This window comes from Antechinus flavipes, chromosome 3, assembly GCF_016432865.1.
Source record: "Antechinus flavipes isolate AdamAnt ecotype Samford, QLD, Australia chromosome 3, AdamAnt_v2, whole genome shotgun sequence".
Lineage (NCBI taxonomy): Eukaryota > Metazoa > Chordata > Mammalia > Dasyuromorphia > Dasyuridae > Antechinus > Antechinus flavipes.
In genome coordinates, this window is record NC_067400.1 from 230,505,296 (window position 1) to 230,532,851 (window position 27,556).

Genomic DNA, 27,556 nt, shown 5'->3' on the forward strand with positions numbered 1-27,556 from the left:
TCCAGCAGTGTTACTACTGGGCTTATATCCCAAAGAGATCATAAAGAAAGGAAAGGGATCTGCATGTGCATGAATATTTGTTGTAGCCTTTGTAGTGGCCAGAAACTAGAAATTGAGTAGATGCCCATCAATTGGAGAATGGCTGAATAAATTGTGGTATGTTAACATTATGGAATATTATTGTTCGGGAAGAAATGACCAATAAGATGATTTCAGAAAGGCCTGGAGAGACTTATACAAACTGATGCAGAGTAAAATGAGCAGGGCCAGGAGATCATTATATACTTCAACAACAATACTATATGATGACCAATTCTGATGGACCTGGCCATCCTCAGCAATGAGATGAACCAAATCAGTTCGAGTGGAGCAATAATGAACTGAACCAGCTATGCCCAGAGAAAGAACTCTGGGAGATGACTAAGAACTATTACATTGAATTCCCAATCCCTATATTTTTGCCTGCCTGCATTTTGGATTTCTTTCACAGGCTAATTGTACAATATTTCAGAGTCTGATTCTTTTTGTACAGCAAAATAACGGTTTGGTCATGTATACTTATTGTGTATCTAATTTATACTTTAATATATTTAACATCTACTGGTCATCTTGCCATCTAGGGGAGGGGATGGGGGGAAGGAGGGGAAAAATTGGAACGAAAGGTTTGGCAATTGTCAATGCTGTAAAATTACCCATACATATAACTTGTAAATAAAAAGCTATTAAAAAACTAAAATTATAAGTTATCTAAATAAAAATAAAACAAGTAGAATTGACTGATATATGACATCAAGATATAAAAATAGAAGAGAATCTGAAAAATCACAGTAGAAAAACAATGTTCTGCAGAACAAATTGAGGAGAGATAAAAATTGTTATGATCATAAAAAGAATCTGGGTGCAATATTATAAGAAATTATTAAGAGAATTTGCCCTGAAGTTCTAGAACAAAAAGGTAAAGTAGAGATAGAAAATATTTATCAATCACCAATGAAAAGAAATCCTAAAAAGAATATTTATAGGAATGACATAGCCAAGTTTCAAAAAGTTTCTCAGGTTAAGAAGAAAATATTGCAAGTAACAAAAAAAGTAAATTAAATGCTGTGGAAATACAATTATGATTTCACAAGAATTAGCATTTTCTAGTCTAAAAGGCCTTAGGTCTTAGAATATTATATAGTGAAGAGCAAAGGAGCTAGGGTTACATCAAATAATAACTTTTCTAGCAAAATTGAAGGGGGAAAATGAATATTTGGTGAATTGAAAGAATTGCAGATATTTGGGGTAGCTAGGTGGCACAGTGGATAGAGCATCAAAGTCAGGAGGACCTGAGTTCAAATCTGGTGTCAGATACTTAACACTTCCTAGCTGTGTGACCCTGGGCAAGTCACTTAACCTCACTTGCCTCAGGGGGGAAAAACAAAAACAGAAAACACACACACAAAAAGGAAAGAATTGCAGGTAAATTGATTACATCAATAATGAAAAAATTGAAAAACCACATGATATCAACAGATGCAGAAAAAGCTTTCAATAAAGTTTAACATTTATTAAAAAACACTTGTAAGTACTGGTATAAATTGAATTTTTCCTTAAATGGATAAAAAACATTTAATTAAAACCATCAGCAAATATTATTTGTAATGGGGAAACTACAAGTTTATATTAGAATTCTTAGCAAAAGCAATAAGGAAAGAGAAAGAAATTGATGTAATCAGTATATAGAATGTACTAATAAAACTATTTTTGTAGATGATAAAATGATATTCTTGGAAAATCCCAAATGAATCAACTAAATTGTTGGATGAAACAGTAATTTAAGCCAAGTAGCAGAATATAAAGTAAATCTGTATAAATCATCAGCTTTCCTATATATCACAAGCAAAACACTGTAAAAAGAGATAGTAAAAAACCCCATTTAAGATAATGATTTTAGAAAAACAAGGAAAAACTAACATGAAACAATGAGTGAAATAAGCAGAACCAAGAGAACATTGTATATAGAAACAACAATATTGTTTTAAGAACTATTTTGAGTGAAATTCACACACACACACACACACACACACACCCCTAATTGTATCTAATGGTAACCATCTGTTAGAGAAGGGGAAAAAAGAAATTTTCATGAAAATTTTGTTGTATATTTGATTGGAATAGCAAGTTGTACATGGCAGATTTGCAGTTTCACGAACAATCATCTTTTTTATTTTACTCTATTATGGAAATGCTTATTTTGTTCAATGTCTTATAAATAAAATTAAAAAGTGAGAAAATGGAAGGAGGATTAGTAAGCTAAAAGAACAGTAAATAAGCCAGTTCAGTTGTAACTTAGAGTATCTGAAGAAACATAATATGTAAAAGCCTATTAAAATATAAGTTGAAAACCACTTGTGAAAATCTTAAAATAGCAAACTTATGGTTTTATATTTTAATACAAAGGCAATAGGGAACCACTGGATTTTTTAAAAGCAGGACAATGATGTGAGAGCATCTGTACTTTGGAAATGTTACTATGGAAACTGTGTAGAAGAGAGGGTACACTCTACAGAGGGTAGGGACTTGAGGCAAAAATAAAACTTAGACAGATAGATAATAATTGTTCAGGTGAGAGGGGATATGAGTCTCAACTAGGTTGCTGGCCCTAGTGGAGAGAGCTTATTAAGGAATTCTCCTTGGAATAAAATTCATATTGTAGAAGTAAAATTGACAGAAAATGGCAACTTGTTAGATATTTGGAATAAGGAAAAGTAAGTATAATGACAAAGTTGTGAACCTGGGAGATTGGAAGGATGAATGTGACCTGTGTAACAATTAGGAATTGCAAGTTTGTTTTGATGTACATAGTGTGAAGTATGTGAATTTCTTGGATATCTCTAAATCCCTTTTTCTATGTTTCTATTCCCTACATTGTATCTATCCCCTACTGTGATATCCTCCTACATATAGAAAATATAGAATTGAAGTGTAGGACAGAGTTTGATTTTGGGGAGAAAGATAATGAGTTTTTTTGACATATTGAGTTTGGTATGTTTATGATATATTGAGATGAAACTGTCTAATAGACAGTGATATGATATATATTCTCTCTTCAAAAGATTGCATGATAGCTTTTTTGAGTCACTATAATTAGCCTTATCTTTCCCATTCTGCAACTGACCCCTGACTGTTCATTCTACTTGCTTTGGAAATTATTCTCACAAAAGATTTTGCTTTTTAATTTAGTTATTTTTCAACTGTGTCATTGTTTCATTTTTTCTTCCATTATTGACATAATAAACTCTAATAAGAATAGATTGGATTTAATTTGTTATGAGTAATTTGTTATCTATAGTCATTTGTATATAGTATCAATTCACTGAAAAAGTACTTTACAGACAGCTAGTTGGTGCAGTGCATAGAGCACCATCCCTGAAATCAGGAAGACTTGAGTTCAAATCTAGCTTCAGACATTTAACACATCCTGGCTCTGTGACCCTGAGCAAGTCACTTAACCTCAATTGCCTCAGTAAAAAAAAAGAAAGAAAAAGTACTTTCAACAGATTGTAAAATTCTCAGGTTTCAATGTGGAGGAACAAAATATTACTGACTACTATTTAAGTCATTAAAATAGTGGAGGTTATAGGAAAGATAAGAATTGTAGGAAAATTATAATTTGCCTTTTATTCTGCCTCTCAAAGACGACTTTAAGGCACTGAAGATTCTTAATGAGCCTTACTGAGTAAGTACACACATGATTCACAAAGCAACCAATAAACAGACATTTCTATTGTAAGTTTGCAGCAAAAGAGGATTTTTAATGAACACTCCCACATGGCTGCTATTTTCTATTTCCCACCTTGCTGTGACATCTTTCAGGAATTAGTAGTTTAACTTCTCAGTTAGTTCACTTAAAATGTACCTTAACAAAATCAACAAAAAACTCATGACAATTTATTTGGTGAGAAAGTCTAAAACATTTTAGCTGTTAAAAGAAAAAAGGATTATTTTTGTGAAGCTTTTCATATATTTTGGAGCTTGGTGGTAGGTTAATGAAAGAATTCAATATATCTATATGGGATGCCTATTATCAGGGAAAGATTATTAGTGACACTTCCTTTGTACAGTAAAAATTCGTTTTTGAAGAGAACAGTGTTTCTTTGGAACATTCTTTGTGGTTTGATTTAACATCTCATAATAGGTAAAAGATTCTGTTTTCTATTTCAAAAAATACTTTCATCAACTAGCCGATGTCTAAAATCCTACAGTAAGAGATTAATTCTTTCATCCTTTGTTAAAATACACATCTAAGAGAGTGGCTACATTATCTCTAATGGACTCTTTAGTGTAAATAAATTGGTCATATTTTCTCTAATTGATATTAATGGATGATGTGGAGGATGGTGATCATTGGACATAGGAAGGTAGAAGAACAAAACATACCATGGTAGGAATAAGGGATATAGAAGATTATAGACTTAGAGGGAATTTAGAGGTATCCAAAGAAAGAATTCGCATACTTTGTAATTTGTATAGGTTAGTATTAGGTTGAAATTTTAAAAAGAGTATGGGCTGCAGATCTACTTCTGGTATGGAAACTCTGAGATGAAAGAATAGCCAAGAGATAGTTTCTTTTTTTCCTTGTAAATTTATTTATTTTTAATACACATTAGTTTATGAATCATGTTGGGAGAAAAAAATAAAAGCAAAAGGGAAAAACCATAGGGCAGATTTAAAAAATTAGAAAAAAAGAAGCGAACATAGCATGTATTGATTTACATAAGTCTCCTTAGTTCTTTTTCTGGATGCAGATAGCATTTTCTGTCCAAAGTCTATTGGAATTGCTTTGGATCAGTGAACCACTGAGAAGAACCAAGTCTTCCATTTTTCATGTAAATCTTTCCAAGTCTTTTTAAAATCAGCTTGTTCATCATTTTTATAGAACAATAATATTCTATTACCTTTATGGACTACAGATTGTTCAGTCATTCCTCAGTTGATGGGCATCCACTCCTTTTCTAATTCTTTGCTACCACAAAAAGAATTGCTACAAATATTTTTGCACATGTGGATCCTTTTCCCTCCTTTAAGATGTCCTTGGGATACAAACCTAGTAATGGTATTGCTGGGTTAAAGGGTATGCACAGTTTTATAGTCCTTTGGGCATTGTTCTAGATTGCTCTCCAGAATGGTTGAATCACTTCACAACTCCACCAACAATGCATTAGTTTTCCAGTTTTTCCACATCTCCTCCAACATTTATCATTTTCTATTCCTGTCATCTTAGCCAATCTGAAAGGTATGAGATGGTACTTCTGAACTGTTTTAATTTGCATTTCTCTAATCAATAGTGATTAAAAGTATTTTTTCATATAATTATAGGAGACTTTAATTTCATCATCTTAAAACTGCTTGTTCATATCCTTTGACCATTTATCAATTGTGAAATGATATATATTCTTATAAATTTGATGCAGTTCTTCATATATTTCAGAAATGAGACCTTTATCAGAAACACTGGCTTTAAAGATTTTTTCCCAACTTTGTACTTACGTTACAAGATTTTGTTTTTGTTGATTTTGTTTATGCAAAACCTTTTAAATTTAATGTAATCAAAGTTGTCCATTTTGCCTTTTATAATGTTCTCTAGTTCTTCTTTGGTCATACATTCTTCCCTTCTACAAAGACCTGATAGGTAAATTATCCCTTGCTCTCCTAATTTGTTTATCGTAGCATCCTTTATGCCCAAATCATGTACCCATTTTGCTCCTATTTTGTGTGAGATGTACAACTATGCTGGGTTTTTGACATATTATTTTCTAGTTTCCCCATCAATTTTTGTCAAATAGTGAATTTTTATTCCAGAAGTTGGAGTTTGGGGCTTTGTAAAATACTAGATTACTATAGGTCTTGATAATTATGTCGTATGTATTTAATCTATTCCACAAATCCATCACTCTATTTCTTAGCAAGTACCAAATAGTTTTGATGACTGCTGCTTTATAATATTTTAGATTTGGTATTGCTAAGCCACCATCCTTTGTATTTTTTCATCAATTCTCTTGATATTCTTAACCTTCTGTTCTTCCAGATGAATTTTGTTATTATTTTTCTAGTTCTGTTGTAGTGTCCAGGCTCTCTGGAGGATCTCACTACCATCTCAAGTCCTTGATCTTAGGAAAGGTTTGAAGGGGTGGGACCCATATGGATGGTCAAACATGGAGTCCATTTATTTTAAGTTCTCTCAGCCTTAAATAACCTAGTACAATTACATCACGATAGCGTACCGTACATGTGCTAGCTATACTAGGCACATGCCAACTATAAGATGCTGAGTATGTGGGGCCACATAAGCACCTTGCTATTATTATGTAGATGCCTCTTTGTTGCAAATATTTCTGCTTCAAGTAGAACATAGGTTATCATACTCCTTGACTTCTCAGGAAGGCTGAGATGGTCCCAAGGGGAGATGAGAGTCAAACCAGATATCGTCAGAAGGTTCCCAATGGGCTGAACAGTCTTATACCTCACCCATAGTTCCCCCACTATCTGTGGCCCTCTACATTCTATAAAATAATTTTTGGCAGTTTCGTATGGCACTGAAAAAGTGGATCAATTTAGGCAGAATTGTCATTTTTATTTTATTAGCTCAGCCTATACATGAATAATGGCTATTTTCCAATTGTTTAGATCTGACTTTATTTGTCTGATAGGTGTTTTGTAATTGTATTCATATAGATCTTGGGTTTGTCTTGGCAGGTAGAACCCCCAGTATTTTATTTTGTCTACAATTATTTTAAATGTAATTTTTCTTTCTATCTCTTGCTTTGTCAGTAATATATATAAGTGCTGATGATTTATGTGGGTTTATTTTATATTCTGCAATTTTGCTAAAACTCTTGTTTCAAGTAGTTTTTTGGATGATCATCTAGGATGATCATCAGTTCAGAAGTATATCTTTGCATCTGCAAAGAATGATAGTTTAATTTCCTCATTGCCTATTTTAATTTCTTTAATTACTTTTTCTTTTCTTATTACTAAAGCCAACATTTCTAGTACAATGTTGAATCATAGGAATAATGATGGGTATCCTTGTTTCACCCCTATCTTATTGGAAATGCATTCAGTTTCTCTCCATTCCAAATAATACTTGCTGTTGGTTTTAGATAGATACTGCTTATTTTTTTTTTAAGGAAAGCTCCTTTTATCTTTATATTCTCTAGTACATTTAATATGAATTGGTGCTATATGTTGTCAAAAGCTTTTTCTCCATCTTTTGAGATTATCATATGATTTCCGCTGTTTTGTTATTGATATGGTAAATTTTGGTAATACTTTTTCTGATATTGAACCAGCTTTGAATTCCTGGTGTAAATACCACTTGTCAGAGTGTATTATCTTGCTGATAAGTTGCTGCTGTAATCTCTTTGCTAAAATTGTCTTTAAATTTTGTGCATCAATATTCATTAGGGAGATTTGTCTGTAATTTTCTTTCTCTGTTATGGCCCTTCCTGGTTTAGTTATCAGTGCCATATTTGTGGCATTTTTTTTTTCCAAACAGTTTACATAGTATTGCAATTAATTGTTCTTTAAATAAATGTTTGGTACAATTCACTTGTGAATCCATCTAGCCATGGAGATTTTTTCTTAGGGAGTTCATTAATGGCTTGTTCAAATTCTTTTTCTAAAATGGGACTATTTAAGTAATTTATTTCCTCTTCTGTTAATCTGGGCACTTTATGTTTTTGTAAATATTCATCCATTTTGGTTAGATTGTCAGACTTGTTGCAATACAATTGGGCAAAATAGCCTCTAATTATTACATTATTTTTTTGGTTGCTGTTGTTGCTGGTAAGTTCACTCTTTTCATTATTGATGCTGGTGATTTAGTTTTTTTCCTTTCTTTTTTATAATCAAATTAATCAAAAATTTATCTATTTTCTGTTTTTTTTCATAAAACTAACTTAAATTTTATTTATTAGTTCAATAGTTTTCTTAGTTTCTTTGAGTTTCAGAATTTCTAATTTGGTGTTTAATTGGGGGAGGGTTACTTTATTATTTTTCTAGTTTTTTAGTTGTATGCCCAATTCATTGATTTCCTCTTTCTCTATTTTATTCATTTAGTTATTTAGAGAGAAAATTTCCCCTAAGAACTGTTTTGGTTGCAATTGGTTTTGGTATGTTATCTCATTATTGTCATTCTCTTGGATGGATTGTTTCTGTGATTTGTTGCTTGACCTACTCATTCTTTAGAATTAGATTATTTAATTTCCAATTGGATTTTAGTCTATCTTTCCCTTCCCCTTTATTGAATATAATTTTTATTTCATGGTGGTCTGAAAAGGAAGCATCTACTATTTCTGCCTTTCTACATTTGACTATGAGGTTTTATGCTCTAATATATGGTCAATTTTTGGGAAGGTGCCATGTACTGGTAAGAAAAAGGTGTATTTCTTCTTGTCCCTATTCAATTTTTGTTAGGATTCTTACAAGGTGCTGTCAGTTATCTAATTTAGCATGATACTTAACAGTTCTCTAATTCACTAATGTATTTAGCACTTTTAGAGTTCCACAAGATTCACACCTTTTAAAGAGCATATAAGGAGGAGCCCACTAAAGGACAAGCCCACTCTCAGAGGCAGAGACAGATTCATGCCAACTTCCACCTTTGTGCTGGCTAGGGGCTGAAGTACAAACCTTTGGATTCAGAAACATTTGGAAGGATCTAGAGACAGAAGCTGGCAAAGGACTAGAGGCAAGATCCGGAAGACCTTCAGAAAACTAGCTGAGCCCCAAGTGAAGAAGATAAGATTTTGATGGAAACAATAAAGGATTTGGACTTTAACTTCTGGCTGCATTTGAGGTGATCATTCTGAACTGAAACAAAGGCTGTTCCCAGAAGTCCCCCAAGAAACCTCTTCCTAGAAAACATTATATTTTAGAGAAGAACATTACAAATTTTCCTCAAAGGTCTATCATTACTAGGTTTTCTGGGATCTTATTAACCTCTCCTCCTTTTCTTGTTTATTTTGTAGTTAGATTTGTCTGGTTCTGAGAGGGCAAGATTGGGATTCTTCACTAATATTGTCATGCTGTCTATTTCTTCCTGTAATTGGCTTAAAAATCTTCTCTAGGAATTTGGCTGCTCTACCACTTGGGGCATACACATTTAGTATTGTAACTATTTCATTATTAGTAGTATCCTTTATCAAGACATGCTTTCCTTCCTTATCTCTTTTAATAAGATCTATTTTTTTTCTTTTCCTTATCTGACAATTGCTACCCCTACTTTTTTTTTTTACTTCAGCTGAAGCATAATAAATTTTGTTCCAGCCTTTACTCTGTATGTATCTCTGTGTCAGATGTGTTTCTTGTAAACAACATATTGTAGGATTCTATTTTTTAATCTATTCTGCTATTCGCTTCCATTTTATGAAGATTTCATCCCATTCACATTCACAGTTATGAATACCAGCTCTGTATTTCCCTCTATCCTATTTTCTCCTCTATATATACTTTTGTTCTCTTTTTCTATCCCATCCTTAGTTGTTTTGTTTTTTTACCCAACCCACCCACTACCTTACCTTCTATACTCCCTTCTCCCTTTTCTCTTACTGTTTTGTCTAGTGTTTTTGCCCTCCCTTCTGTCCTGTCTCTCCTTTCTCTTTTTTTTCCTTCCTATTTCTTTATAGGCCCAGATAAATTTCTATACCCATCTGAATGATCAAATTATTCCTTCTTAGAAACAAAACTGATGAATTCAAACTTCAGACAATGCTCATTTTTCTCCCCTTTTCCCCTTTATTGTAATAGGTTTTCTGTGCCTCTTCTTGTGATTTAATTGTCTCATTAAATGTCTCCTTTCTTCTTTTTCAAGTAAAGACCTTTTTCTACCCCTTAATGTCTCTTTCTTTGATATGATCACATCAAAATCTATTCAGACCCACATACTCAGTCTATGCAATGCATCCCTCTGTCTGCTGCAGTGATAGATACAGTTCTCAAGAGTTACAGATATCATTTTCCAATCTAAAGATACAATTTAACCTTTAAATAATATATCTTTTCCCTATATTTACCTTTCCATGCTTCTCTGAATTCTATTTGTGGAATAAATTTTCTGTTTATTTCTGTTTTTTATTAGAAATGATTAAAAGTCTCTTACTTTATTGAAGCTCCATCACCTTTTCTGACAGGTGATTCTGAATCTACTTGGGTAGTTAATTCTTGGTTGCAATGCTAGTTCTTTTGCCTTCTGGAATGTTTTTCCAGGCCCTTCAATCCTTTGTTGTAGAAACTGTCAGATCCAGGGTAATCCTTACTGTTGTTCCGTAATATTTGAATTTTCTTTTGTCTGGCAGCTTGCAATATTTTTTTTCCTTGAGATTATAGTTCTGGAGTTTCACAACAATGTTCCTTAGGGTTTTCTTTGTGGGATTTCTTTCCAAAAGTGATCAGTGGATTCTTTCAATCAGCATTTCCCCCTCTGTTTCTAAATATTGAGGCAGTTTTCCTTAATGATGCTTTGAAGAATGCTATTCAGGCTCTTTTTTTTTTTTTTTTTTTGTTATGGCCTTCAGGTAGGCCAATAATTTTTAAATTATCTTTTCTGGATCTATTTTCCAGCTCAACTGTTTTTTCAATGAGGTATTTCACATTTTCTTCCATTTTTTCATTTTTATTTTAGTTTTTTGATTGATTTTTGCTGTCTCACTAAGTCATTAGCTTCCATCTGCCCTGTTTTAATTTTTATGTGTAACTTTTCTTCAGTTATCTTTTGTATCTCCTTTTCTATTTAAAAAATTCTATTTTTTAAGTAATTGTTTTCCTCAGAGAATTTTTTTCCTTCCTTTTCCAAACTGTTGACTCTCTCATGCATACCTCATTTCCTTTCTCATTTTTTCCTCTACATCTCTTATTTGCCTTTTAAAGTCTTTTATGAGTACTTCCAAGAAACCTCTTTGGGCTTGAGGCCAATTCACATCATCTTTGAGATTTCTTCTGTGCACATTTTAGTCTCATCTGAGTTTGTATTTTGGTCTGCCCTGTCACCATACTAGCTTTCAATGGTCAAGGTTCTTTTCTGTTTCTTGCTCATTTTCTTTCCTTTTCTTTTGGTAATTCTCCCTTTTTACTTTTATAGTTGAGCTCTGCTCCTGGGGTAAAGGGACATTCTCCAAGATTCCTGTGCTGCTCTGAGCCTTGGCTTTGAGGTAGTTTTGCCTGCTTTTTCAGGAAACAGCCTGGTTTCCCAGAGTTTGCCTTCTGCTCTAGGACTGGAAACTGCTCCACTGATTTGCTCCTTTACTGAGCCAGGGTTGAGGGTCTTAGTTACTGATTTGTAGTGATTAAGACACTCTCACAACTTTTTCAGAGTCTGCTGAGTTGGCTTGAATATACCTTTGACTTCAGTGAGACTGACCTTTCTTGAAGTTTTCCAATCTATTTCCAATACACTTGAGAGTGTATTCCATCAGACTCTGTTCAGAGGCTTGGTTTCATATGGTTTATGAGAGAAACTGTGTACAGCTTCCTGGCTTCACTCTGCCAACTCCATCCCCAGGACAAGAGTTTCTGGATAATTATTAATTAGACTAACAAAATAAATAAATTGATGGTCAGTTGTCTCTCTGAGTGACCAAAGACAAACCATGTAGTCATCAAATGCTTAACTACCTTTGGAAAAGTGGGTGCCCCTATTAGGTAGAGATCAACTCTGATGGTGAACAATCAAGGAGGGAGCAGATTTTCAAATGGAGAGGCGTACTTAAAACCTTTAACTATTGCTATTTGATAATGAGACTCAGTTCTTTCCAGTAATCTGAAAAAAAGAATTCATCTCCACCCAGATCATTTAAATTAAACTAGGGGGATTGGGGATTTCAAGGACATGAGCCTAATGTTTTTAAGGCCTCTGAATTCACCTATATTAGATTCTCTTTATACGTTAGTCAGAAATAAGGGCTCCTAGTTTGATTGAGATTGAGGAGAATATTCTTGGAGGGTTAGACCAATCTCATCATTAGCCTTGTCCTTAGGGACTGGCTGATCTATGAGAGTTGGTCCCTGAATGAAGAAATAAAGGGGAAAAAATTCAGTCCTAGTTTAAAAATTGGTTATTAATATTAGAAAAAATAATCATTTCTCTCAACTCTCTACTGATACACATCTATAATTATTCCATAACATATAGTATTAATTAGAATATTGATATATTCCAATCTGTGTGCCTTGTTCATGATCACATAGTTAATATATTCTAGAGGAAGGGCTTAAATTTCTGTATTACTGACTCAAGGGTTATCCTCTATATAATATGCCACACATAATAAGTCCCTTCTATAGGTATGGTCCTTTCAAAATAGGGTGAACAGTTATTTTTTGGTCTTTTAAATATTTTATTTTCCTCAGTAACATGTAAAGCAATTTTTTTGCATTTGTTTTTTTAAATTTTTGAGTCCCAGAGTCTTTCTTTTCCTTCCTTCTCCAACACTGAAAAGGCCCATGTGAAATTGTGCAAAACATTACCATAAAAATTGTGCTGCAGCAGTTCTTTCCCCTACTGTCCTTCTCCCTCCCCCCAAAAAAAGCCTTCAAGAAAAAAAAAAGTTTAAAAAAGTATGCTTCAGTCTGTATTCAGATACACTCAATTCTGTCTCTGGATATGGATAGCATTTTTCATCATTAAGTCCTTTAGAATAGTCTTGGATCATTGTATTGCTGAGAATAGCAAAGCCATTTACAGCAAGTGATCATCCCACATTTGCTATTATTATGTACAAAGTACATTTTATTTTGCTTGAGCTCATGAAGGATTTTCCAGGTTTTTCTGATAACATTCTGCTCATCCTTTCTTATAAAACAATTAATATTCCTTTTTAATACCATACCACAATTTATTGTCATTCCCCAATTAATGGGCATCTCCTCAGTTAATAACATTTTGCCCTGAGAAAAGAGCTGTTATAAATATATAAATGTGTGTGTGTGTGTACTCTTCCAATATGCCTTTAGCCAGCCTCCTGGTATTCCTGGAGCCAAAAGCATTTCTTTATTTAATATCTGGTCACCCCAGGTACCCATATTATTCACTGTAACCTTTTTTGTCCTTTTCATTGCATTGTCACATAGAAAGCTCTTTAAAAACTACAAAAGGTTTATTTAAAAGTGAATCAACTATTATTCTCAATATAATTATTATTCATCTTGATTTATCCATTTTCACAGTGCTGTCCAAGTTTTTTGCTGATACTCTCACAATGTTAAAAGTCTAAACTTATTGAACTCTAGAATTATATATGTGTGTGTGTGTGTGTGTGTGTGTGTGTGTGTGTGTGTGTATGTATGGAATTTATGAAAGTCCAGGTTTAGGCATCATGGTGGATAAGTTATGAATGAGCTATGATCCTTATAATTTGGGGGAATATCCAAATTCATGAGATTGTGAATCCACTAAAGTTATCAATTAATTATGAACTTTAGCTTTCATTAACTCTGAGTTCTGCAAAACCACATTGGGACTCGGTGAGGTCTACATGGCATTAGGAAAGCTATTTTGGTCATGATATCTTTACTCATCTAGGAAAGGCAATAGGCATTTCTAAAGCACTTATTTGTACCAAGTGCCAATTTAAGTGCTGGGGATAAAGATGTGAGCAAAAAGAAATTCTAATGTATTCTAATTGTATTCCAATGAGGAAAAACAAACAAAAGAGCCAAGAAGGAGGGGGTGAGAGGTAGTTGTTTGGGGTGGGAGTTTAGAAAGTCTTAAGAAAAGCCAGGGATGGAAGGAATATTGGCCACCTTGGGTCATTCCAGAAAATAAATTCAACTAGCTTAAAGAGGTTAGATTTGTTGATTTTCTCTTGATTAATTTTAATTGGTTTATTCTCAAAAAGACCAAGAGATTTTGGATACTCTGAAGATTTATCTTTGTATCTGCCTGCTGAAACAGTTGAATAAAAACAAATATATCTTCATCTTTGTACAGAATAGTAAACTGTTTTACATACATGAATGGGGGGAGCAGTGATGTGAATAATTAAAAATGACAGATAATTAAAAGCATTCATATTACTTTGAGATATGTTTTGTATATACCTTTATTGTATCTGATTTGAGAATGCATAATACTCTCAATTGATGAAACTATAGCAAAGAGGTATATCTCAAGAGGAACTGGAAAGCTGTGGAGTTTGTCCAGTCTCTATTTTGCTTTTTAGCCTCTATTCCTTCAAGCCCAAAATGGGTAGCATGGTATCTCATACTAAAATGAGCACTGATCTAGGCAATGTTAATATTTCCTTCTTTTCTTTTTCTCCTCCCACCATTAGAGAGCTGTGAGATAAAGAAAGTAGTCACTACTTACATGAGCCCTAATGAACCCTGAAGCCTCTTTCACACTCTAAGGCAGTTTACATGAATGGAGACAGTTGAGACCTCTGGGCTGGTGTTATCTGAACAGGTCTCTACATTGTGACTACAGAACTGAATGTCTTTAAACATTTTTTTTTAATACTATTTTATTTTTCCAAATAAAAGTAAAGGTAATTTTCAATATTCATCATTACAAAAAGTTTTGTTCCAAGTTTTTTCCTTCTCTTTCACCCCCTCCCCAAGACAACAAGCTGTCCTATATACATTAAACATGTGCAAGTCTTCTACACATATTTACATATTTATCATGCTGCACAAGAAGAATCATAACAAAAGGGGAAAAACAAAAGAAATCAAAAACAAACAATAACAACAACAAAAGGTGAAAATACCATATTGTGATCCATATTCAGTCTCCACATTTCTTTTTCTGGAGGCAGATGGCACTTTCCACTCTAAGTCTACTGGAATTGTTTTGCATCAAGCCACTGTTGACAAGAGACAGGGTCATCCCAGCTGATCATCACATAGTCTTGTTGTTACTGTACACAATGTTCTCTTATTCTCTTTACTTCACTTAGCATTGATTCATGTAAGTCTTTTCAGTCTTTTCTGAAATCAGCCTGCTCCTTAATTCTTATAGAACAATAATAATCCATTACACCCATATGCCATAACTTATTCAGTCATTCTGATGCAGGAAAGATTCCTTTCTAGATTCCCACCCTCTCCTAGTTAATAATGTAAATTGCCCTTTAACTCACAAATCCTGGTTGAATTCCAATAGAAGATCTGACCTGTTCCCAGCCCCACCTGGATCTGAGCCAACTTTGGGGCTACGCCCGAAAGCCCCTCGAGCTAAGTCTCCTATTATAAAAAAGGCCATGCTGGGAACCCCTCTTGGCAGAGATTCCAAACATGGCTACCATGTGAGGACCCTCTGTCCACTGGACCCTCTGTCCAGTGCCCTCTTTATCTCTACTTTCGCCTATACTTTAACTTTGCTTACCCAATAATAAACCTCTTTTATCAATCTAGCTCTCCGGGCCAATAAATGCTTTTATTGGGAACTCGCGCCGCTACTAGACCCCCTTGCGCCGAATCTGTACCCCAAACCTGCCACTAGACCTTAACCCTAATTTCATTTAGGTACCCCAAAGCTAGACCTCAATTCCCCAACTGATGAGCTTCCTTTCAATTTCATTTTCTTGCCACTATAAAAAGGGCTGCTAAAAACATTTTTTGCACATGGGGTTCTTTTCCCTTTTTTTGATCTCTTTGGGATACAGATCCAATATAGACACTGCTAAGTCAAAGCATAAGCACAGTTTTATAGCCCTTTGGTCCTACTTCCAAATTGTTCTCCAGAATGGTTGAATCAGTTCATATCTCCACCAACAATGTATTAGTACCCTAATTTTCCCATATTCCCTCCAATATTTATCATTATCTTTTCCTGTCATCTTAGCCAATCTGAGAGGTATAAAGTAGCATCTCAGAGTTAACTTAATTTCTCTTGGAACTATCTTGATAGGGGTAGAGAGCAAGAAGCCAGAGTTCTTTGGGGTAAAATAATGCATCTTTGGGGAGTTGGTTTCTTTGGTTGTCTAGCCTTTCTTGTGTAGTATGTCCCCCTGGGGTATATCATTTGCATTGGGCTATACTGTAAAGTATTTGAAGACTTGAGTTTAAGATATATTAACAATTTGAACAAGGATAGTGGACAGCTTTCTCTTTGATAGCACTGCCAAAGTCATTCCCTAGTCTGTCTGTCTGTTTGTCTCTCTGTCTCTCTTTTCTGAGGCAATTGGGGTTAAGTAATTTTTTTTGCTCAAAGTCACATAGCTAGGAAGTGTTAAGTGTTTGAGAGCAGATTTGAACTCAGGTCCTCCTGATTTCAGTGGTGCTCTATCCACTGTGCCACCTACCTGCCCTCCTCCCCCTTCCCTAGTTTCTTCAATAAACTGGTATGCCCCACCCCCAGTCTCTTCAATAAACTGGTGTTAGAAGTGTCAGGATCCTGCCAGTAAATGGTCTTGAGACCTTTGCAGTGGACAAAAGCAAATGATATCCCAATTTTTCAGGCAAGGAACTCTTCCAAAGAATACATTTCTTTCAGGAACAGGTAGAAATTATATAGCTTTCTTTTTCTAATCCTGAATAGGCAATCGATGTTAGGAAAGAAGGGCAGTTGAACTTTGGGATCAAACATGGGGCAACTATTGCTAATATTTTTACCTGATACTCAAGATATTTATTAATAATTAACTGTACTCTAGATCTGAATATTGATGATTTTGAATTACATAGTCAAAACGATGATGCTTTTTGGAAGGATTAGGAGAGCAGGGTTTCTTTTTTAATCTATTTTATGTCATGAACCTTTTTGGCACTCAGATGATATCTATAGATCAGTTCTGACTTAGCCATTAGCCATTGAATGGGCATTGACTCAGAAAGACTGAGGCCTGGGGCAACCTTAATTTAAAAAGGCCAAGGTAATCCTGTTGTGCTACAGTTCCCTTTTCTTGTCTCTCCTCAGTTTCCCTAAATTGTTCTGCCTCAGTTTCCCTGAATTGTTCTGCCTCACTTTCCTTGGTTACAAGTCCCCTTTTCTGCCCATTAGGACTAAGATAATTAAGGCTATGGAGATCTGACATCCGAAGATAAGACTCCAGATGTCTTGTCTCAGATACCTAATTGGCATTGTATATATTTCTAAGTTTCAGACTTCTTAGCTCTAGTTAGATACCTATTAAGTCCTCTCAATTTGTAAGAATTTATGGTCCTATCCCCAACCTGTCAGAAGCAGATTGATGGTCCCTACCTGGAGATTCTCACTCACCAGAGGTTGGACTCTACCACACTTTGTGTACCCAAGCTTAGAGTCATATATATATATATAATTGAGAACTCACATTCGCTGCTGGATGCTTTGGACATCAGCCCTAGAGGCAACATGCCCCCAGCACAATCTTTCCCTCTCAAATAAAATATTAAAAACTCTCTAATCTCTATCTTGCCTCAGTTTCTCCACATTACAATCCAGTGAGTCCTAGGCCATCACCAATAATCTTGACTTTTGTCTTGCCATTATACTTCAATGACTCTGAAGGAGAGAGTAAGGCTGACAATTTTCATGAACCTCTTCTCACCAGAATGTCTTTAAATGCATAAAATAAAACACAAAACATTACAAAGAAAACCAGTTATATTTGAAATAAAGATGTGGTTTTTTTTTTCTCATTCAAACACATGGACCCTGAATTCTTATCCACTGAATGCTTGGAAGCCATAGATCTCAAGTTAAGAATAATAATAAAAATTAACATATAAATAGTATTGTAAAGTTTGCAAAGTACTTTCCAAATATAATTTTATTGTTTTAGCAACCCCAGGTAGGTAGGTACTATTATTATCATTTCCCTTTTCAAAGAAGAGAAAACTGAAGTGGAATTTAAGGGCTCTACCCACTATACTATATAGCTAGAAATTCTGAATCCTTATATTTTCTTGGGTATATGTTTATTGGAAACCTCAAGCCTCTTGAAGATAGTTGTTCTCTGGTGTACCATCTCATACCTATAAGAGTAGCTAATATGACAGAAAAGAAAAATGATAATGTTGGAGAAGATGTGGAAAAATTGGGACTATAATTCACTGTTGGTAAAGTTATAAACTGATCCATCTATTCTGGAGAGCATTTTGGAACTATACCTAAAGGGAATCACACTGTGCATATCCTTTGATTCAGTATACTTAAAAAGATCATAAAAACGGAAAAGAACCTACATGTACAAAAATACTTATAGCAGGTATTATTGTGATGGCAAAGAACTGGAAACTGAGGGATACCTATCAACTGGGGAATAGCTGAACAAACTGTGATATATAAATGTTATGATATATGACTGTGCTGCAAGAAAATCTTGAACAGGCAGATTTCAGAAAAAAAACCAGGAAGACTTAAATGAACTGATGCAAAGGGAATGAGCAGAACCAGGACAACATTGTTCAAAATAGCAGCAACATTGTGTGATGATCAACTATGAATAATTTAGCTTTTTCCAGCAATACAATGATCCAAGACAATTCCAAAGGATTGGATGGAAAATGCATTCCACATTGAGAGAAAAATTTATGGAGTTGGAATGCAGATCAAAGCATAATGTTTTTATTTTGTCTTCATTGTTTTTCTTTCCTTTTGTTCTGTGTCTTGTTTCACAACACATCACATGGAAACATGTTTACATGATTGCACATAGATATCCTATTTAAAATTCTTATTTTTAGAGAGAGAAAGAGAGAAAGGGAGAAAAAATAGAAATAAAAAAATTATTAAAAATGTTAAAATCATCTTTACATGTAATTGGAAAAATTAAAATATTATTGAAAACAGAAGACTGTGTTATGAGATCCTGAAAAATTAGTTGTCAAATTTTGAGAAAGTCATTTAACCTCTAAGAGACTCAATTTCTTCATTTAAAACACAAAAGGGCTGGGCTAGGTAGCTCTTAAGTTATTGTCAAGTCTAACATTCTGTGATTATAGACTACTAAAAATTATATTGAATCAGATTTTTCTTCTCCATGTGGGAAGTTTGCCAGAAACTCTCTTGTTAGATTTCAACTGTGTAAATATAATTATGAAATATAACTTTGTAGAGTAACTTGGAGAGGTGAGTTATTTTAAAGATTTTTCTGCTAGGGAAGTACTTTACTAACAGAGCAGTGAGTTGGTGAGTCAACAAGCTTTTATTAAATACTTATTCTGTTAGGCACTGTGCTTAATGCTGAGGAAGCATAGGTAAATACACACTCTACTCTCAAAGAGTTTACATTTTTATTGGGGAAACAACATTCATTTAAAATTTCATTTAACAAAATTCATTTAAAATATTCAGTCATTTTTCAATTGTGTCCAACTCTCCATGACCTCATTTGGGGTTCTCTTGGCAAAGATACAGGACTGGTTTGCCATTTTCTTTTTCAACTCATTTTTACAGATGAGAAAACCAAGGCCAACAGAGTTAAATGACTTGCCCATGGTCACTCAGCTAGTAAGTGTCTAAAGGTAGATTTGAACTCAGGTCTTTGTGACTCCAGATCCTGCACTCTATCCATTGTGCCTCCAAGCTACCCTGTTATTTGCTTTGTTGCTGGTATCCTAAAGACTATGGGATCTTTCCAACTAAATTGTGCCTGGAATTTCTTGGAAGTGTTATCCTTCTTAGTAGAGTATATACTTCTTGAGATTAGGGACTATGTTTATTTTTCTATTTGTCTACCAAGTTTTTTAGTGCAGTTCTTTGTACTTAGTAAATGCTTGCTCTCCCCTCTCCCCCATTCATTCACTCAGCACACCGAGTTGTACTACTATTTGCATTTTTAAAAAGGGAATCTTCTATTTGAAATTCAGTTCAGTATTTACTGAAACACATATCATTGAGGAGCATCTGCCACTTCTATTGCACTTTTTTGCTTCCTAATGCTGCAATGTGCACATACAAGTTGAATTGTTTATGTACAATGTATTTGATTCTGACCTTTTGTAAAAAGAAAAAGCTTTGGCATATGTTCTATTTCACTTTTTCCACTTTAAATACCTGACTTTTTAAAAATTGTGTATTTGCATGCTCTTTTCTATATTGTCATTTGTGATCAATCCATTTCTTTTAGGCCTTGGCACATCTCCACCTGATAGAATATATTGGAGAACAGACAGCTTTGCTAATAAAGGTAAAATTGAATGCCAAAGTTTAACATATTTCAATCAGACCATATGAATGTTTTATTGATTTTTTTGTTTTATACAAAATTAGCATGAACAGTTTTTTTGTTGATTATATGATAAATGACCAGAGGAGATCCATTCTACCAAACTGTCTTAAAAACAAAGGCTGATTTCTTTTTAAGAGAAAGGTTATAATTATATGTGTACTACAAGTCTTAGGTTGGAAATAATTCTGTTTTGAACAATTTTTTGTCTGTGTATGTAACCAGGCAACCAGGGATTTGATTCAGATAAACTTGCTGGTGTAATTATCCACATCCAGGACAAATAAGCTGATATTCTGTATATAGGTTTTCCAAAGTATCACCAAGTTGGTGAGACCTGAATAAATAACTACGATATTGAGCAAATAATTTAACCTGAGCAAATTTGTCTTATGTAAAATGAGGGAATTTTATTAAGTAACCTCAAAAGACTTTCCCTCTCTAGCTTTTCTGTCCTGAGGGGGTGATTGGAAGAGATACATCAATGAACTGATGTGACTATTTAGTATTTCAGTCTCCAGAATGCCAGAATATCCCAGGTTCCTAAATAATTTAGGAAACTTGAGAAGGTCTTTTGAGACTACTCCTATCTGGAAACATATGGAATTATGTCCTATGAGTATTGGACTTGCAGTAAATCTGCCTATTTTTGTATAGCCTGCTAGTTTAGAATAGTTTTTTTGCAGTTAAAAATTCAATGAAACACCTAGACACTTTACTGCCACAAATATTTCATCTTCAGTTTCAGTTTTTCTCCCTCCATTTTCTTCTCTTTGTATCTTGGTCTCTTTCTCTCTATCTCTCTCTTTATCTCTCTCCTTCCTCCTCCCCCCACTCTATTTTTTATTTTTCTCTCCCTTTCCCTTCCCTTTCTCTCTATTTCCCCCTTTTCTCTCCCTCTATCTCTCTTTCCTTCTTTCATTTTGTCCTCCTTTACCTCATTCTCCTCTACCTCATCCCCTCTGCCCTCTTTCCCCATTCTCCTTTACTTCCTGCTTTTCCTTCTCTCCATTCCCCCATCTTCCCCTCATTTCCTTCAACCCTTACCCTCCAGAGTTCCCAGATGATGCTCAAATGACCCTCTACAATTTCAGTACAGTTTTCCTAATCTCCAGTCCTGAGATTTAGATTCTTTGTTTTTGTATACTAATTATAAAGGATCTTGGAGTAGGAGAAGAAGTAATGGCCTCATTACAGCTATTGTCAACAGATGTAGCTTTCTTTCTTGCCCTTGTGGATGGATTGTTCTGCTTCCCTGACTTTGTTAGTGACACTCCTCATTCTACAACTAACAACTAATTGTGAAACTTTGGAAAAAAACTTGACTTTCTCAGTGAAGAAAAAGAAAAAGAAAGATTTGAGAGAGAACATCTCTACTTATAACCCCCTTTATTGCTAAAGTTGTATGTCTAAAGTTTGAATATATACAATTAGGAAATGAAGATGGCATATTTCCTTTTTAAATGAAGTATTGTTATGACTTTCCCTTGATAGATGGTTCCAGAGGATCAGCGCCTTACTGCTGCCATCATTTTAGTTATCTGGATCTCAGCTCTGGCTTCCTCCTTGATTGACAACATTCCATTCACAGCAACCATGGTAAGTCTCAGGATTGGAAATGTAGATTTTTAGCTCCTTTCCTGTTATGGGATATATGTGGAGAGGCACCTTTCTTGTTGTCTTGGCACATGTCAGGAAGCAGTTATTTCAACTGATTATAATGTAAGGACCTAAAGTAAGAATCTGGGCTTTTGTATCAATCAAGGGATATCAATTGAAGAATTCAGAAATCTTTTTCATATATTAAGAAAAGACCCTTGACTTTATTTTTTGGCAACAATTGTAATGCTGGAGAAACTGAGGCAAGATAGAGATTAGAGAGTATTTAATAATTTATTTAAAAAGGAGAGATTTACTGGGACCAAATGTGTGGTGTTCTCTTCTTTAAAATAGAATGGTTCTCTCTGGGAGCAGGTTTTTTGGGGAAGTTTTCTGGAGGCAGCCTTAGTTTCAGTTAAAAGTAATAATCACTCCAAACGCAGTCAGCTGATAAAATGCAAATGTTTATTTTCTCCTTCCTTGGGCCTGGGTAGCTTTTCTTAGAGGCCTATCTTTCTGCTTGGTTCCAAGAGTTCCCCCCAATGTCTCCAAATCTAAAGGTTTGTCCTTTAGCCTCCAGCCAGCACAAAGGTGGAAAATTGAATGAATCTCTTGTCTCCTTGCCTGGGGCTGGCAGTTTTCTGGAGAGCCTTTTAGACCAGCCTTGGTCTCAGTGGGGGAAGTGCAGGAACCTAGCCACCACGGTGGTGTGAGATGAAGTGAATCAGAGGTTGAGCCTCTGAGAGAGGGCTTCTCTTGAACTGACTTGACTGGCTCACTGAAGCTCTATTTATGCTCCTTCTCCGAGAGTGGGATTATGGGTTTCCTCCTAGAGTGCTCTCTGGCCCTAAGAGCTTCTTGCTTATATGAGCTCTCTAAAGGTGAGAACACAAGCATTGTTTCTATCAGTTCTACTTAGTACCTTGTTTTAAGTTCTGGCCCTTAACATCTCCTAGTAGGATCAGATCAATCATACTGAACCATGCTAAATTAGATAATTATTGTCTCTATCATATATATATACATGGCTCAGACTCAGGGAGTAGACTGAGGCAGGGGTGGAGTCAGGGTGCTGAGAATAGGAATGGGACTCTGAGAAGGTGAGGTAAGCCACCAGAGATGGGATGACATAATGGGGGGAGGCACCCCAGAGATGGGGAGAGGCATCTTGATAAGATGGTATCTGATATTCTGATAGCTTGAGATGGAAAGAAGCATTCTTGATATTCTAAAATATAAGATCTTTCAAATCTCTTATCAAATATTCTGATTAAGAGGGACGGGTGGTTTTGCAGGATTGAGCAGAACAATTATAAACTGAGGCAGAACAATTAGGAAAACCGAGGCAGGACAATTTAGGGAAACTGAGTCAGGATAATTAGGGAAACTGAGTCAGAACAATAAAAGAGAACTGTGGTGTAACAGAATAAGGCATCCCTGTTTTTTGTTTGTTTGTTTGTTTGTTTTAGTTTTTACTGTTCCTGGTATACACAGTGATTTCCTCCATTTATAACTATGCTTTTGTGTTGCTTCCTCTATCATGGATATCATCCTACTTTAGCTTTTATCAATTTTCCTGATATTTGATTAAATATTATTTTTTCAATGTAATTCCACCTGTCTTTCAAACCAGAAATTTCTTTCTCTGAACCAAATTAGCACTTGGTACCTATGTAAATAATTCGTAAACATTTGGATTATATATTCTCTGAAATCAGGGGGTATTTACTAATTTTTTTTTTTTTTTTTTGGTATCCACACATAATGGCTGAACATAGCTTGAGCCTAATGAATATTTATTAGATGGATATTGGCCTCAGTTTTAGGCAATCCATTCTGTTGTTACAGCTTCTTTTTCTATATCAGCTAAATTTCTTACCAGCTATCTAGGACTCCTGTATTGAAAAGTATTGAACAGCTGACACAGTGTAAGCAGACATTAAGTAGAACTTAGCAAGGTGAATTATAATTCACAAAGTGCCCTTAACTCCCCTAACCATAGAATTCGGTCATCATTTCCAGGATAGAGAATCATTGAGAAGTATCTTCAGTCTAGGTACTTCATGAGAGTTCAGATTATCCCTGATGCATGAACTATGGAGTCTACCTGTGGTACAGGGGTACAACTTAATGCTTTTGGATTTTCTTCTCCTTTGGAATTTCTTAGTCTTTCTTTAGATTTTTCCCAAGTAAATATATAGTATTGGATTTAGGATTGGTCTTTATGCAGAAAAAATTTTTGCAGCAATAAAAAACTGGTTGTATTGACAATAGCAATTCATATTTAGAGAGAACTTTAAAATTTATTATTTTCCTCACACAGCAACTCATTGAGGTAGATTTATATTATTACACTTATTTTCACAAATAAGGAAACTGAGAATCAGCAGAGGCATGAAGGAATTCATGGAAGTCAGGAGATGGAGATGAGGAAGAAAGATGATGGCATGAGATATAGCCAGTGAAAATGTTTACAGCTGGGACATAGACTGTTCTTTGCAAGGAACAGGGAGGAGGCTGTATCACTGGATCACATGCTACTTAGAGCCAGAAAAGTGTTAGAAGACTAAGAAAGCAGAAATGAGCTAAGTTATTAAGAGATATTAAAAGCAAAAGAAGATTTTATATTTAATCTTGTTGGTAAGAGAGAGCCACTGGTTTGTTAAATGGGGAATGACTTGGTCATAAGTGTTCTTTAGAAACATTACTTGGACAACTATTTAGTGGATGGACTGATAACTTTCCTTATAGACTTGAGGCAGGGAGACCTACCAATAGACTTTTATAGTAGTCCAGGTGAACATAGTTAATTTAACTTAAAAAGTTTTTGTATAAACAAAACTGATGCAGAAAAAATTAGAAGGGAAGCAATACATTGGGAAAACTTTTTACATTAAAAGGTTCTGACAAAGGCCTCATTTCTTTTTTAAATTTTTTTAAACTTTTTATTGACATAACCCATGCCAGGGTAATTTTTTACAGCATAATCCCTTGCACTCACTTCTGTTCTGATTTTTCCCCTCCCTCCTTCTACCGCCTTCCCCAGATGGCAAGCAGTCCTTTATATGTTAAATAGATTACAGTATATCCTAGATACAATATATGTGTGCAGATAGTCATCACAACAAGAAGGTCCCAGAAGTTTCCTTTGCTAGGAAGTACTTAATCTCCTTTGTCAAACAGAGAGATATGGCAGCTAGAAGCAAAACCATGTTAAATAATTTTCTCTTTTGTAAAACATAATAGAGGAAGCTAGTGGAAGATTATAAGCAATATTACATCATCTAAGAGTGAAAAGTTATTGAGGGAAATAATCTTACAAAGAACATAGTATGAAATTCAAGTAATCCCAATCATCCCTAGTGATTTCCTAGGTGAAATTAGAAGGAAGAAAACAAATTTATGAAGAGGATAGATATGTTGGAATTCTGAAAAAAAAATTCTTATCAGCTATCATGGAAGAAGTACCATGCTCAGATTTTATCAGGAGCTGCTATGGGGATGGGGCAAGGGTGCCTAAGAAGGAGTCAGGGAAGTACAATTAAATCCAGATATACAAAAGACATTAGCAACTAGTAACTAAATCACCATCTTTTCACCTCTATAACATCTTAATGACAGCATCCTCTAAATGCCCAAAGGAGATTATGATGAAAAAATGATAAATGAAAAGTCAGTCTTTAGTGGATAATTGTCTATATACGATTATTTCATTATGGTCATAGGATGGATGAAGAAGTATAGAGAATATTAAATCCTGATTATCATTGCTCATTAAAAAACAATAACAACAATAACACTTGGCTTGATAAAACAAAATGGAGCCTTAGATCCTCTTTTAAAACAAGATATTTTTCCATATATGTATTAAAATTATGAGAATTTGTGATAACTTTTGACCATAGAAATAATCCTTTAATGAGTTACTGAGATTCAATATCAAAAGAGGCATCTATAAGAAAACATTTTCATAAAACATATTTGCTAGTTTCATAAGATATATCTTACAGTAGAGTAGGAAAAAAAACCTATCTTCCTATTGATGGTTATGTCCTTTGAGAAGCTTGTAATTGTATTGTACTATCATTCAGCACCTAAGAATTTCTAGCCTCTCAAATACATGAGCTTGCCACCAAGATGGGAAAAACATCAGGGTCACTATTCAGTCACTTGTATTCAGGGGGGTAAAACCAATCAGAAAAATCAGTCAAAAACTTAAGATCCAGTCTCATATTCACCTAAACAAGTACAAGTTTTTGCTTCCATGTGCATATAGCTGCTTTATAAGAGTGAGATGGGAAGGAGTTCTGTATCCTGTGCCCTTTCTAGAAGTCCAAGGGAGAGACCTGAGCAACATATTTGAGAGAAACTTTCTCACTTTTTAATCTAACTTTCTGAAGAGTCAGTTCTTCCAACTAAATTGCCAATAGTCAATGGAGCAGGTACCTGTTACCAAGTAATTTGTCCAGCTTTTAGCATAGGATCTGGCACAAAATAATAAATAAATTTTTATTGACTAAATGACAGAAAGTAATATGGAAATGTATAATTTCAGGTGAGTGGTGATGTTGTGTTTATTTTTTTAAAAAATTATGATATTTAAATGTTATTTCTGCTTTTATTTTATTTTATTTATTATAGCTTTTTATTTATAAGATATATGCATGAGTAATTTTTCAGCATTGATAATTGCATTCCAATTTTCCCCTCCTTCCTCCATCCTCTCCCCCAGTTGGCAGGTAGACCAATACATGTTAAATATGTTAAAGTATATGTTAAATACACTATAGGTATACATGTCCATAGAATTATTTTAGTGTACAAAAAGAATTGAACTTTGAAATAATGTACAATTAACCTGTGAAGGAAATAAAAAATGCAGGTGGACAAAAATAGAGGGATTAGGGATTCTATGTAGTGGTTCACACTCATTTCCCTGAGTTTTTTCGCTGGGTGTACCTGGTTCAATTCATTACTGCTCTATTGGAACTGATTTGGTTCATCACATTGTTGAAGATGGCCAGGTCCATCAGAATTGATCATCATATAGTATTGTTGTTGAAGTGTATAATGATCACTTGGTCCTGCTCATTTCATTCAGCAGATGATGTTGCTTTTAGACATGGCAGAATCATCTTCTCTATTGAAGCAATAGTTATTTCGATTATTATTATATATTTTTTCTAAAGACTGGATCTCCCTATCTCAACCAGTGTTGAAACATAGTAGTTCCTCATTAACCTGTTTCAATGGCATGAGGTCTTTAATTCACTTCATTTTGTAACCTAGAATGAGTCACCCTTCCTGGAGGTTCACCATATTAATGGCAAACAGTACAGATAGTCAATTGGCTTAGCCCACAATGTAACACAGAATTCCACACTCCAGAGCTCCATAATAAGTGCTTTTAAGTCTAACATGGTTCATACCTGGCAAAATTATGACAATCTTTTGAATATTGAAGTAAAACTTGATGCTTGAAAAATTCTGATAAAAAGTAAGACAGTGGTAACTTTTCAAAGAATATTGATATTAATACTCAAGATAAATGCAAACACAAATATACAGACACCAAACAATTTAATGGTTATTAGAACTACTTTGTTCTTCAGCAACAATTACTTTGACTTCAGCAAACATTGGAAACTTTAGTTGGTGCTCTTGTCTTCATCTAACAAAGTGGTAACCACATCTCATGATAAATAATATATTTAGACTTCAAAGAAATTGTCTTTTTTCCCCTACAGTTATTTGCCACTCTGATAGATAGCTTATCAATCATTGTATTGCTGGAATCTTCCCTGAAGCTGGAAATGCAGTTGAGG

At 34.5% G+C, this 27,556-nt stretch overlaps 1 protein-coding gene across 1 annotated transcript in view; it reads left to right on the forward strand.

Annotated features, from left to right (window-relative positions):
- The window catches only part of OCA2 (OCA2 melanosomal transmembrane protein), a 533,107-nt gene that overhangs the window by 290,140 nt on the left and 215,411 nt on the right, over nt 1–27,556 (forward strand). Inside the window, exons 19-20 of the mRNA XM_051990569.1 lie at nt 20,034–20,093; nt 21,627–21,731. Coding sequence (XP_051846529.1) covers nt 20,034–20,093; nt 21,627–21,731 — 165 coding nt within the window. The remainder of the gene's footprint in view (nt 1–20,033; nt 20,094–21,626; nt 21,732–27,556) is intronic.